Below are 14,751 nucleotides of genomic sequence, written 5' to 3'. Positions count from 1 at the left end.
CCAGATGATGGCATAATAAATTAGAAAGATAGTTTTAGATATAGATGTGGAGTTTTAGTTAGTTGGAGTAGAACAGTCGAGTATCAGCCTTTGGCCTGGTCAGACAAGGAATGAGGTAATCCACTTAATACGAGCTGCTGGCGAGGGGGACACAAAGAATTAGACAAAAGTGAAATTGCAACTCCAACATAATAATTGAAAAAGAAAAGATTATGAAATCAACAATGTCTAGCATTGTTAAGAAAAAGAAATAACACAATGACAAAAGGCCATGTTGTTGGCATATATGTAAAACATGTTCACACACACAGGAACACGAACAAGATGTTATATACATCTGAATGTTTTGTTATGCATACAGGTAAACACAGTGCAGAATATTTTATATATACACCATTTATATCATCCCCCCCCATGTTATACATCCCCCCCACCACCACCATATTACATAACATGGTTTCATGAATGAATAGAATTTCAAAATCTATTATGAATGAAGATTTGGTATCTGTCTGTCTAAAACCAAAAACTTTTCCATCACTTTTATATCTGAAACCGTAATTATACTATTACTTCTACTCTGTGTATTCATGCTCCAAGCCCTGAACCTCTTATTAATATTTTTTATTCTTATATCTTATTTCTATAATTTTGAAGTTCTAAATCAAAGACAAAGTAAAACATGTTTTTTCATGGATGTCAATCGTAAATGTTGTACTCCCTTCAATGAAAATGAAATAAATTTATCCAAGTTGCAGTGGTAATCGATAGTTTCAGAAAATAATGATTATGAGGCTTTATGAACAAACCTCTTTTGTGAACAGACAGACAAACAGCAACAACAACTTTACATACATTTCAGAATTTTTGGTTGGTTGGTTGGTTGGTTGGTTGGTTGTTTTTGTTTTACGGCATATCAACCCTTTTCGGGTTATTTAATGCCGAATCCAAAGATTTTGAAGAAAAAAACTTTTAATAGAATATATTTGTTGTTTTCAAGTCGGCTTCTATTTAACCCATAGTTGGAACTAACAGGTACTACCACTCCGGGTCAGAGTGGACCTAGGAGAAATGGTAATTAAAGGGTGGCTCCACACTCCCCAAAGCCCTCAAGCTGGGGCCTCACCACTGGATATAGTTTAAGGTCATATCCAGGACCCCCATTGAGGGACTTTTACCCTCTGCAGGGGGGCAGTCGGTGTATTCTAATGCCCCACCGACAGGGCCTCAGAATTTTTGAGATGAAGAAAAATAATTTGGATTATTCAAACTACTGTTATCATTTTCGATGTTATTTCCACGATATTTTGGTTGATGTAACCTCTGACCTTTGTTCAATTTGAGAATTTGTACAGAATTTCAAACAAAACCCCATAGAGATAGTTTGCTCTCATTCCATCAATCATGATTAAATTAAAGTCTGAATTCATAATTCTATTCTTAGTATCACCTGTACTGAACCTTCAACCTCCAGAAAACTGTCACTTAGAACTGATTATTACTTAGCATCTGTATCCATTTCACTACAGATCGAAAGTTACATCGGGCAAAATATTGTGAGAATATCCTCCAAGATGAGAATAGTAGTCCAAATAATTCAACTTTATTTACGTCGAATGAAACACAAATTATGAAGTTGGTTTATACAAACCATTTGGCAAATCTGATTGTCGAAATGACCAAACATTCATGGCCGTCTTTTCTCGAGAAATGATACGAGATAATTTTCCAGCTAGTCCGTCCCTATAAACAAAAAGATTTTAAATTAATAAATAAAACAGAGAATAATTTTTTTATTGGCAGTATTTCCAAGATGCAATATTATATAGACTAGCAGGTACTTTTGCATTTAGTGCACCGGATTTCCATGATGTTGGCTTGGGTTCAATTGGCAGCTGATATAAACCACCAGAATATCTCAAGCCAATCCAATTTAAAAATGCTAGGCAAAAAAATTACATTTATTAGATAGTAATTAAAATTTAAAAAAAAAATGGAAAAACAATAAAATAAAATATAACAACCTACTGTTTTAAGTTTTAATGAATAAATATTTTGTTTTTAGTTTTTGTTTTAAATAAATAAAAACATTTTCTTTACAAGAGAATTTTAAGGAAAAAATTTGATGGGTTTTTTTTGTAAGTTTTTTATGTTTATCGTTATGAAACTTTGGAATTTCTTTTTACTACACTTTGATCCTAGCCTGGAGGTCAAGAACATGTATTTTAGTTCGATTTTCACATTCATCATCAGCTCTTGAATGTGACATTTGTTTATGTTGGCACCGGAAGTTAAATGTTAGATGCCAGACCTGCAGTCAAACAGGCTCACATATTTCCGGAATATGAGTTTTTAATTCGATGAGTCTTAGGTGCTGTCTAAAGTTATTATAACTTTGTTTTATTTATTTAGTTAGTCTGTATATGAAGGTAATTCTAAAAATAAGAAGTATGGCATGGTTTGCTTGAAGCATTGTTAAATAATAAAAAATATTTTTGAAGGCTTACAATGCAGAAATGTACAGTTGTTATGAGCAGATAAATGAATGAATGATAAATAATTTAATAGTTTTTTTTTTATTTTGTTTTTTATATTTATTTATTTACCTGAATTTTATTTTTTTACTTTATTTTTTTTTTTTTTAACCATGGGTGGTATTTATTCCAAAGGTCCTTTCAGGTATATAACCCATCATCAGTGGAGAAACAAATCCTCTCTTTAGGTTGTCAACTGTAAAACTTTACAATTGACAACCTAAAGAGAGGATTTGTTTCTCCACTGATGATGGGTTATATACCCGAAAGGACCTTTGGAATAAATACCACAGTTGAATAAATAAATAAATATAAAAAAAAATTTTTTAATTATTGAGTTATTTATCATTCATTTATTTATATATCTGCTCTTAGCAACTGTACATTTCTGCATTGTAAGCCTTCAAAAATACCTTTTTATTCTAAAAATAAATTATTTACTTGTTGAATTTGGGCCTTCGTTTCTTTTTGGCCGAGTCATATAATTTACTCGCTTCTTGTTGAGAGGAAGACGCACTACTGTCTTGGTTTTTGGTCGGTGTGACATTCTGTAGAGCTTGCAACCACTCACTGGTTTTTCGACCTGCACCAGTCCCACCTGCACATTCTGCACTGAAGTTGGAAGATGATAATGTCGATATATCAACATCTGATTTTAAACACTGGTCAGAGGACTGAAAGATGCAAATAAAAACACAACAGATCAATTACACACAAAAGGAAAAAGGTTATAAATATATATTTTTAGTCTACCCCCCAACTTTTTCTTATCTTAAAATCAACCTTGTTGCAAAAAACCAAACTAATTTTTTTTTTCTTATTTAAAAATTAAACTTCCTATCAAAAAATAATATAAATATTAAAATGTAAAATAATTATTTCTTTTTAAAAGAAAAATATCCTCTATTTATTAGAATTATTAAAAAGTTTTGTAAACAAAAAACTGCATCCTAGATTAAAAAATAAATATTTAATACATCTCCTTATTTTATAAATTTAATCTTTTCCTGTATTGAAATACTGACCTTGTGAAAAAAAAAAACTCAAACTTATTATCTGATCAAACTAGTGTTTAGACTTCTTTCAAAGGACCCTCTGAGAGAAGTCTGCTCCAGGTTCAGGTCCCACCTAGAGAGTGTGGTAGAGGCTGAGAGCAGGTTCTTTGAGTGAGCTATATTCGGAAAAAGATCCTTTAAAAGATGAACTTTGAAAATTTTAAGAATATATACCAATTATTAGCCAAGATATGACATTTATTTTTTTTTATTCTAAATTTTTTAGATGAGAATTGATAATTCCTATTATTTGGATTCTTCGGATTACCGTTCTCATTTTGAGTGTTATTTTCACAATGTTTCGGTCAATGAACCTTCTCCAGGCATATCATGTCGAACTCAGAAATCTTTTTGTCACACTCGGGAATTTGCAAGGAATTTATCTGTTATATAATACTTATATACATATATATATATATAGCAAGAAGTCGAGATCTCCAATGATAAATGATGATTGTACATCTAAATATTCCCAAAATTCATACTCGCATTATCTGCAAAAAACCTGTGTCATAACAGAAAAAGTACTAGATAAAATACAGTTGTAAGTGACACTCTTCCGGAGATTGAAAGATTCAATTCTCTGTGCAGGCAATGTGAAAAATACAATTGCGAATTACTAAAGACTTCTATCCGATCATGGCTGACAGAACAAGAACATGCTACTCCTATGTATTAAATAAAAGGTTCTGTTCGAAATTCCATGCAGATTCAAGAGTTTGACAGAAAGATTCCCAAGACAACAAGAAACACCTGAAAAAGGTCAGAGATTATATCGGGCAAATCATTATACAAATAACACTAAAGATGAAACTAGCAGTCCAAAGAGTACACATTTATTTTTCTTTCCAAAGAGTACACATTTATTTTTCTTTCCAAAGAGTACACATTTATTTTTCTTTCCAAAGAGTACACATTTATTTTTCTTTCCAAAAAGTGTTAAATTTATCCCAAACACTCAATGCCTGGGTGTATGTGTAATATTTACTAGTGAGACCTATGGAAATTCCACAGTGCTTCCTATATTAACCTGTATAATTTACAGTTGAAAACAATATTTCTTGTGAAATAATAAATGCATGCCAGGCTCAATACTATGGAGAAAAAAAATGAGTAATTCTTTTGTAAAAGTAGTTGTCTTAGTCAGCAAAATATTCTTTAGAGTAATAAAAATGTATGTCACCTTTTGAAATGTAATTATTTAAAATTGTACTGTTTTAGTCAATGAAACAACCTAATTTGATTTGGAAACAATTCATTTTAATACAAAGGAGTCCCACTTATCAAGGCCCGGAGGCCACTCGAGGATAAGGTTAACGAGTGTACAGTGGTCAAGAAGAACACGTCGTAGTCATCATTAGTAGTAGAAATTTGGTAAATTGGATTACTTAAGATAACAACTCATCAAGAATTTGTTCAAATTGGACTTGAAGACAACCATATTGTAGTCAGTTGGAAAGCAGGAAAATGGAAGACAGTTCCACAGGAAGGCAGTTCTAAGAAAGAAGCTTTGTTCATGGAATCTACATTTAGGTTTAGGCACAGATAAAGAGTGGAGGAAATTATTGATAGTAGTTTCAGCTAGACAAGTGTTTTGCATGAAAGTCAGGACAGGGATGACCATAGATTGATTCTCAGATGAACAATTACCATGAAAATAATGATAAAGCAGAGACAGGCTTGCAACATCTCTTCTCTGGGAAAGAGGTTGCAGGGAAAAGAAAAGGGCATCCTCCACTAGGCTACAAAGTCTATTTTGAACTCTATCAAGGCAGGATAAACTGCTTCGAGCGGTTCCTACCCAGATGTGGCAACAGTACTCCATCCTTGGACATACTTGGCTCTTATACAGGTAGAGATCTGCATAAGCAGTGAAATATCTATTGGAGCGGTAAAACAATCCCACCATTTTCCCAGCAGCCCTGCAAACGGATTTGATGTACGTGTTCCATCTCAGATCAGGAGTAAAGGTCAGACCTAGAAGTTTGTCAAAATTTGGAGCCTTCTCAAGATGAGAGCCATTCATTTTGATTGATGCCAGACAGGGATCGGAGCATTGATGATGGAAAGATAGTAGCTTGATCTTAGATGCATTAAAATTAGTAAATTCAGAGTTATTTCCCTTAGCAACATCCAGATTAATCACCAATCACCAACTTTGCTGATGAGACAATCTCATTTTTTTAATTACGCGTAAAATGTGATAACGTATATAGAAACATGAATTTCTTTGTGCATTTTTATTTTTATACAAGGTGGTCACCACTTATCAAGGCCCGGAAGCCACTCAGGGATAAGGGTTATTGTAAGTACAGTACGTTAGTGTGGATATTTAATAAAGTGTCTACTTAAGGGGGCAGTTCACCAGGAATTTGTTTACGTTGAACTTGAACACATCCAAGTTGTAGTCAGGAGGGAAGCAGGCAGATAGAACAGAGTTCCACAGGCGTGCAGTTCTAAGAAAGAAGCTTTGTTCATGGAATCTACGTTTTGATTTAGGCATAGATAAAGAGTGGGGAAAGTTTTTGACAGTGGATTTAGCTAGACGGGTGTTTTTCGTAAAAGATTGGTGAGGGGGGAACAGAGATTGGAGTTCAGACGAGCACCTGCCATGGAAATAACGATAAAACAAAGATAGGCTTGCAACGTCTCTTCTGTGGGAGAGAGGTTGCAGGGAAGAGAAAAGGGCATCCTCCACTAAGCCACAAAGTCTATTTTGTACTCTGTCCTGCCCAGATATGGCAGCAGTATTCCATCCTTGGACGTACTTGGCTTTTATATAGATAGAGAATTGCATCAGTAGTGAGATATCTTCTAGAGCGGTAGAAGGATCCCACCATCTTTCCAGCGACCTTGGCAACAGACTTGATGTAAGTGTTCCATTTCAGATCAGGAGTGAAAGTCAAGCCCAGAAGCTTGTCAAAACACGGGGCTTCTCCTAAACGAGAGCCATCCATTTCAATTGATGCCAGATGGGGATCAGAACGTTGATGATGTAAAGATAGGAGTTTGGTTTTAGATGCATTAAACGTAACCAGCCACGTCTTCCCCCACTGAACCACTTGTTCGAGATCAGAGGAGAGAGAATTTTTATATAGACGCGTTATCTCTGATATTGAGAATTCATTTTTTTAATTATATTTTGCAAATAATCTGAATGGATACCTTTCAAAAAGATGTCATATGTCTTGAAGCTTGCAATACAAGCATACATTTTTACGCTGGGTCGAAAAACAAAGAATTAATACAAAAGTCTCACCTGTTCATTCTCATCTGCTATCGAATTTGAAGGTGAAGCACCAATGACAAGGCTTTCTTCATCCGAACTGAAAGTTTCAATAATCGTAGGATTCTGTAAGTGCAGACAAAAAAAAATTTAGGTCCGACAAAACAAAACTTACAACTTTTGGCGCTTCTTCTTTATAAAAGCAAAATTCGAAATAATGAACATATCTAAAAATTATGAAAAACAATAAGGTAGGAAATTAATTATTAATGAAAATACTTTTTGAAGACAATTAGCGAAAATTGAGTTTTGCTAAAAAAAATAAACAGGGGAGGTAATTATTTTCTGAAAACTTTGGAAATCTTAGGTCAATTTAGCAAAACTCAGTTTTCATTGATTGTCTTTGAAAACTATTTTCATTAATAATTAATTTTATACCTTACCGTTTTTCATAATTTTTGGATATGTTCATTACTGTGACATGACAATTAAGTAACTACCATTGGTTTTACTTGAAATTCAATATTTTGATTTTCAAATTTCGCTGCAATAATGAAGAAGCACCCTTTTTTTTTATTAATGAGTCACCATTTATCAAGGCTACAAATAACTTGAGGACAAGACTTAAAGAGATGGATTGTCAGTTGTGTGATGAAGAATATTATGAGAGAATTGAAAATAATGAATCGAATGAACAGTGATGATTCATGGGGACAAATATTTGTTTATATTGGATTTGAAGACGTATGTTGTAGTCTGTAGGGAAGTTGTCCTGTGGTAATGTGTTCCACAGATTGGTTAGGTTGGTTTTTTTTAAGATATATGAATCTTTTTGGGGTTATTTAATGCCAAATCCAGTAATTTGGGAGAAAAAAAATTATGCTTCAAGTTCTTTATATATTTAAATATTTATTCATGGAGTTTCGTCAGATTGTTTTGTTCTCTGGCATATCAACTGTATTTGGGTTGTTTAATGCTGAATCCAGTCATTTGGGTAAAAAAAAATTATGTTTTAAGTTATTTGTATCTTCAAATATTTATTAATGATGTTTAGTTTGGTTGTTTTGGAGAGGAAAATTGTTTTTGTTTTTGAGTTTGCAAAACATGATTGAGTTTTGACAACAGGAAAGGAAAAAACAATTGCATCAATGGTTGGTGCATTTTAAGTCAGGCAACCAGTATCTTCAGACAGCCGGATCTGGTAGCAGCAGATTGTTCCATAGATGGGAAGTTCTTGAAAAGAAACTCTGTTGGTGGAAATTCTGCGTATGGAGGAAGAAAGGAAAGTTTTTTTCAGTAGTGGTAAAAAGAGGAGTACCTGTTGTGAATGTCATATAAGGAGGAACAAGAGATTGGAGTTCAGTCGAGCACCTTCCATAGAAATAATAATTCAAAAGGTCTTTTTTATGGGAAATGGAGTTGTTTTAAACAGAAGAGATCTTCACCCACTAGATTACGTAGTTGATTCTGTACTGTCAAGACAATAAAGAGTATTTGTATCCAAATTGGTCTAGTTCTATCAATCTGTCATAATCCACCATGGTATCCATTAAGTCAATCACACAACTCTCATCTTCATCATTATCATCATATATTCAGGTTAAAAACAGCAGTGGTATTCAAACTAGATGGATTCAACCAGCTTCCTCTGAAGAAGGAAGTTTTTAGGAAATATCTAATTCACAATATGATCTTCGGCTTTCTTCAAGTGTATCTTGTTGAACTCAGGAATCTGAACAAAATTTCAAACTGAACAATCTATTGGCATGCTCTCATTCTGTCAACAATGACTAAATAAAAATCCTTAAGAAGTTGAAGGTTCAATCCTCAGTGCGGGCGACAGTCAAAATATAATTGCAAATTACTTAGGACTTCTACTCAGTCATGGCTGATGGAACAAGATCATTCATGAATTAAATAACGGATCTCGTTCAAAATTCTATGCAAATTCCCAAGTTCGGCAAGATACATCTGAAGAAGGTAGTAGGTTACATCGATCAAAACATTATAAAAATAATACTCAAAATGAGAACAATATTTGAAAGAATGTAAATAATACAGATTATTATCATGTTTGTAATTTTATTTATGTTTACCTCATGTTTTGCAGAAGAATTGTCATCAGAATCATCAAACTCCTGAACACCTAATTCAACCTCATCGTCAGAATAAAGTTGAGGTGGGTTTCTCGATAATCCAGGTTCTCTGTAATGCCGCAATCTTGATTTTAGGTTATTAAATGGTATTTTCTCAGATTTTTTACGATCATTTCGTTTTGACAGACTGTAAAAAAAGAAAGAATATTATATGTTAATGGCAAGTAAATTTTTCATTTTAGATCATACAAGGTGCCTTAAATAAGTTTGAAGACTTTTTTTTTCTTATGGGCAGTTTTATTGATAGTACACACAAGAAACTCTAGTCCCCTTCAAAGTAATCGCCTCCAGCTGCAATGCACTTGTTATACCGTTCCAACAACTTTTGGAAAGCCCCACAGAAGTCCTCTTGTGTGAGTGTGTCGATGACCCTCGTAAAGCCTCTTTCATTTCCTCATAACGACAGCCTCTAAGATTTTAGGGCATAGCCAAAAGTCACAGGGAGCAAAGTCTGGACTATAGGGAGGGTGAGCAACTGTCTTGATGCACATCTTGGTCAAATAATGTGATCTTCTCTGAGTATCCTTGGGACAAACTTGGGCACAAATCTTCCACATCTTCAGTTCCTCCCAAATATTGACATCAAACTGCACTTAATGTTTCTATAAACACATGACAATCTTTATCCAATGAAATTCTTTATTTGGCCAATCAACTCTGGTGTTCTGACTCCCTTACTCCTCCCACACCTCTCATCATCCCTCACAAACTCCCCGTCTTCTTTGAATCCCTTATGCCACTCAAAAACTAATGCTTGATTCATGCAAGATGCTCCAAAAACAGTCTGAAGCATTCCATCTGTTTCTGTGACATTTTTTCCAAGTTTAAAACAGAATTTTATTGTATACCGTTTTTTTCTAAAGTGTTTTCATGTTCTGATTGCATTCTTGAAATTCACCAACTGTGACAATCAGGCTATAGCAGAGTATGTTCTAATTCCTGCTGTAGCTGTTCATTTGAGCATGGAATCATAAAAATTGGTCAGTCATTTCAAAAGATGCTTAGCAATAACATACTAAATTTTCAAGAGTCTACAACAATTTTAAATGCATGTACAAAAAAGTCTGGAAACTTATTGAAGGCACCTTGAATATTTCATTTGCATCAAATTCATTTGATTTTATTGATTAACAAAAACTCCCATGAAATTACAAATATACAAAACTCTCCCATCCAATTGGCCAATCATGCACCCGCACCTTTTGGAAGAATTTGTCTCTATTTTAAAAAAGTTAGCAAAATTTCCTCCTTTACAATGATTGTGAATTAATTTTTAATGAAAAGAAAGAAAGTTAAATTAATAATGATAATAATAAAACATATTGGTTCTTGTACACAAATCCAAAATAGCCACACTACCTACCTATATCTGATGCATATTTTCTGACTATTATCTATCGATTTCATTAAATATACTATATCCTTACAAAAAATCCACTGAGAAACACTCTCCCAAACAAAGTCATAGTAAGAGGTGATAGCACATTACTTTCCCACTCATTGTTATGTCCTCCTTCTTCCCTAGTTTACACCTTTACCAAATATTTATTAGGGTTCAATTATTAAACATATCCATGATTATTTCGTTTCACCATTACGTTTATGTTTCATTAACAGTTATCTAATACTCAGTTGACTAGCATTCAGTCACTTGGATTGGCTGCTCAAATTTGTTTCCAGAACTGAAAGATTAATTTTTCGAATAACTTCAAAATGCCTTTCTTAAAATCCAATATGGCGTCATCCATCCTGACTTGCTTTGACAAAATAAACATACACACATCTTCCACACATATTAATACAACAGTTTTTTAGACTTCTTACCACAACCAATACAAACAGATCTATTAGTTTATTTGACAGAGACACAAGAATACTTTTCGTTTTACAGACATTTCTACACTGGCCAGCTTTACTCCTTCTTTATCACCATTAAGTGAATAAAGAGGTTGTTTTTAACTGGCTGAGAGCCAGTTTCTTCGACAGTCACCAAAAAGCTGCCTCTTTTTATTCTTTTCTGCTTCTTCGCATTCTTCTCTATTTTTCTTTCATACATGCTGCTTATAGGACATGCAAGAGAGTAAATAAAGGGGTTTTCAGAAGTATACCTTTATTTTGATTTTTCCTAAATACAATAAAGCAAAACATTGAAAATGGTCAAAACTGATTACGTGAATGGATTTTCATACTGTAAATGGTTTTCAGACTCTTAACTATCAGCATATCAACAAAGATTTTTTTAAAAAAAAACAAAGTTGCGCAAAAATAAACATATCTACTTTCATTTATTTTTTTTGTTTTTGCATTTTAACTCTAAACAAGGCACAGTGCACTTTGATGTGGGTGGGTGGGTGGGGGGTACTATCAGAGTTGCAGTTGCAGGGATACTATGTAGGGAATTGAGCAGCAAGATGTCTGTTTCTATTACACTTGAACTTCTGCATGTCAGTACAGTTGGGGAAGCAGGAACTCAGAAGGGAATTCCAAAGTCTAGCAGTCCTAGGGAAGAAACTATTAGAGTAGAAGACTTTCTGGCATCTGAGATTTTCTACTGCGTAGGGATGGTATTTTGCTGATTGTCGGGTTTGTCAGGGGTATTAACATCGAAGGGGGTACAAGGGCTTGTAGTTCATGGGAGTATCCACCATTAAAATACTTGTAAAACAGGCAGACGGATACAACATTTCGTCGGTGGGATAGAGGTTGAAGCCAAGATGACAGTTCGAGATCTATCAGGTTGGTGACTCTCTTTTGAACTCTGACCAGGAGTGAGAGACCAGTAGCAGATGCACCAGCCCAAATGTGACAACAATACTCCATACATGGGTGAATGGTGGCCGTACAGAGGAACAGGATACTTTCAGGCGTAAGTAACTTTCTAGCACAGTAGAGAAAGCCCACCTTCTTCGCAGTAGACTTGGCAATGCTCTCGATGTATCTGTTCCAACTTATATTCCCTGTGAACGTTAAGCCAAGGAGTTTGAAAGAAGTACTTTCAGGTAATGTATTTTTAGCCATTGATGATTGAGAAGGTTTCTTGTAATTATTGAAGGAAACAAACTTAGTCTTGAATGTGACCATCCATTTTTGTCCCCATTCCAGTACAGATTGGAGGTCTTCCTCTAGTGTTTCTGCCATTACCTTAGATATGTGTTCATTTGTTTTTCCCTCGTGCCTGTTATAGAGAGTGGTGTCATCAGCAAATATACCCGTCTCAAAGACAATTTTATCAGGGAGGTCATTTATGACTCCATACATGGGCGAATGGTTACCTTGTGAAGGTACAGAATACTTTCAGGCGTAAGTAACTTTCTAGCACGGTAGAGAGAGCCCACCTTCCTTGCAGCAGTCATGGCAATGCCCTTGATGTATTTTTTTTTTTTCCATTTTCACCCCAAACAAGGCATAGTGCCACTTTGAAGTAGGGGGCTACTATCGGGGACATAAGTTGCAGGGATACTATATAAGGAGTTGAGCAGCAAGATGTCTGTTCATGTTACTCTTGAACTTCTGCATGTCAGTACAGTTAGGGAAACAGGAACCCGGAAAAGAGTTCCAGAGTCTAGCAATTCTGGGGAAGAAACTATTAAAGTAGAAGGCCTTCTTACATCTAGGGATCTCTAGTGTGTAGAGGTGGGATTTTGCTGATTGTCGGGTTTGTCAGGGGTATTTACATCGAGAGGGTACAAAGGTTTGTAGTTCGTCAGAGCATCCCCCAGGCAGAGGGATGCAACATTTTATTGATGGGAGAGAGGTTTAAGCTTGGATGACAGTTCAGGACTTATCAGGTTGGCGACTCTCTTTTGAACCCTGTCCAGGAGCGAGATATTTAATATTTTTTAAAACAATTTTTAGTTGTAAGTTTTTTTCCTTCATTTTTTTATGTGTGCCTAGAGTTAATGTGAATTACTTCCAAACTATTCAACAGAATTGCAAAAAATTTGGCTTGACACACCTTTGAATTGTGCAGTGTATCGTAGGATAGTAAAAATGTTAATGCTACTTCTACCACCAATACTAAAGCAAACACTTACTTATACTCCAAAACTATATTGGACAAATTTAACAATAACCTTGGCATGACATATGCATCATATTCTAATTCTATGACAAATGCTATTACTGTGAGAGTTGGTGACTTTATTACAAATCAGTTCAAAGTTCTTTTTTTCTCTCTCTTCACAAACAAGTCATATTTTCACTGAAGCATAAGGGTCTACTGTGATAGGGGCCAGGTTTATATCAAGGCAACTTGGGCAGAGAGTTGAGCAGCAAGATGTTTGTTCACATTGCATTTAAATTTCTGCATGTTAGTAGGGTGGGGGATACAAAGTGCAGGGAGGAAATTCCAATCCCATAAAAGCTATTAGAGTAGGAAATCTTCCAGCATCTAGGGAACTCAACAGTGAAGGGGGGAATTTTGCTGGTAGTCGGATGGGCCGGCGGGTATTTTTGTTGAGTGGTTACAAGTGCAGTAAGTTTATCAGACTACATTTCATTCAGCTACTTATAAAATAAGCACAGGGATGTAAGAAAAGTGGTGATGCAACAGCCGATGGAGCTTGGTAGACAGTGCGGAACCTATTAAGTCTATCTTTCAATTCGTCCACATCCGGATTGGAATTATTGATAATAAAATAAGAATGGATTATATATGTAAAATTACAAGTTAAAAGAACACATCTGACAATAAATGAAAGATTTACAAAACAAGAATGTGTTCATTTTTTTTTTTTTTTTAACTCACCTTCATTCCTAACAAGGCATATTTTTTACTATAAAAATCTGAAAAAAATCTTTATAATGTACGTACTTGTGACTGCATGAAAATGTCATATTCCAAAAATCACGTAAATCGATCAAGCAGTTTTTTTTTATTTAAGAAAATCAAATATTTTATCGAAGAAAAACTTCACGCCATCTTGTTTTTGAATGATACACTGCTAGCGACACCTATTGGGAATGTTTGGAATATAAGATCGGCAAGGGGCAGACAATCGACTGTCCACGCTATAGAAAAAAAACTGGGATAATTAAGACATTTATAAGTTTTTGAGGATGTTGAAAACGAAAATAACGTTTAAAATTCCAGCAAACGAGTAATTTCCAAGATATGAAGAATTTTACGTAAATTGAGCACCCACACGTTAACGCTACTCCAACCAAAATTCGGCAAATGTATATTTCAGCGGCGTAAATTCAAGTTTTACACTAGTGGTGGCCATAAAGTGGGTGATCATTATACGTTAAATTATTATAGAAAAGTGATCCCCACTTTCTTTAAACTAACATTTCTTCATATCTTTGAAACTACTCGTTTGCTGGAATTTTAAACCTTATTTTCGTTTTCAACATCCTCAAAAACTTATAAATGTCTTAATTATCCCAGTTTTTTTTCTATAGCGTGGACAGTCAATTGTCTGCCCCTTGCCGACTTATATTCCAAACATTCCCAATAGGTGTCGCCAGCAGTGTATCATTCAAAAACAAGATGGCGTGAAGTTTTTCTTCGATAAAATGTCTCATAATATTTGATTTTCTTAAATAAAAGAAAAACTACTTGATCGATTTACGTGATTTTTGGAATATGACATTTTCATGCAGTGACAAGTACGTACATTATAAAGATTTTTTCCAGATTTTTATAGTAAAAAAGATTACTTGTGAACCATTTATAGACTTGCACCGGGACTACTAATTGGGACGATGCCTAAGAAAGATTAAGATGTTGGTTTACATTGCATTTGATCTTCTGCATATCAGTACAGTTTGGGAAGCAG

General features: G+C 34.5%; 1 protein-coding gene across 2 annotated transcripts in view; it reads right to left on the bottom strand.

Annotated features, from left to right (window-relative positions):
* Positions 1-14,751, bottom strand: part of LOC145254773 (DNA repair-scaffolding protein-like) — a 99,091-nt gene that overhangs the window by 72,894 nt on the left and 11,446 nt on the right. For both annotated transcript variants that reach the window (XM_080113546.1, XM_080113545.1), the window contains exons 4-7: positions 8,912-9,098; positions 6,849-6,941; positions 2,976-3,208; positions 1,652-1,743 (exon numbers count right to left, since the gene is read on the bottom strand). In XM_080113546.1, the coding sequence (XP_079969672.1) occupies positions 1,652-1,743; positions 2,976-3,208; positions 6,849-6,941; positions 8,912-9,098 (605 nt within the window). The remainder of the gene's footprint in view (positions 1-1,651; positions 1,744-2,975; positions 3,209-6,848; positions 6,942-8,911; positions 9,099-14,751) is intronic.

Source organism: Euprymna scolopes, chromosome 30 (assembly GCF_053919585.1).
Source record: "Euprymna scolopes isolate OS-2025 chromosome 30, ASM5391958v1, whole genome shotgun sequence".
NCBI classification, from domain to species: Eukaryota; Metazoa; Mollusca; class Cephalopoda; order Sepiida; family Sepiolidae; genus Euprymna; species Euprymna scolopes.
This window is presented reverse-complemented; position numbering and strand designations above follow the sequence as displayed.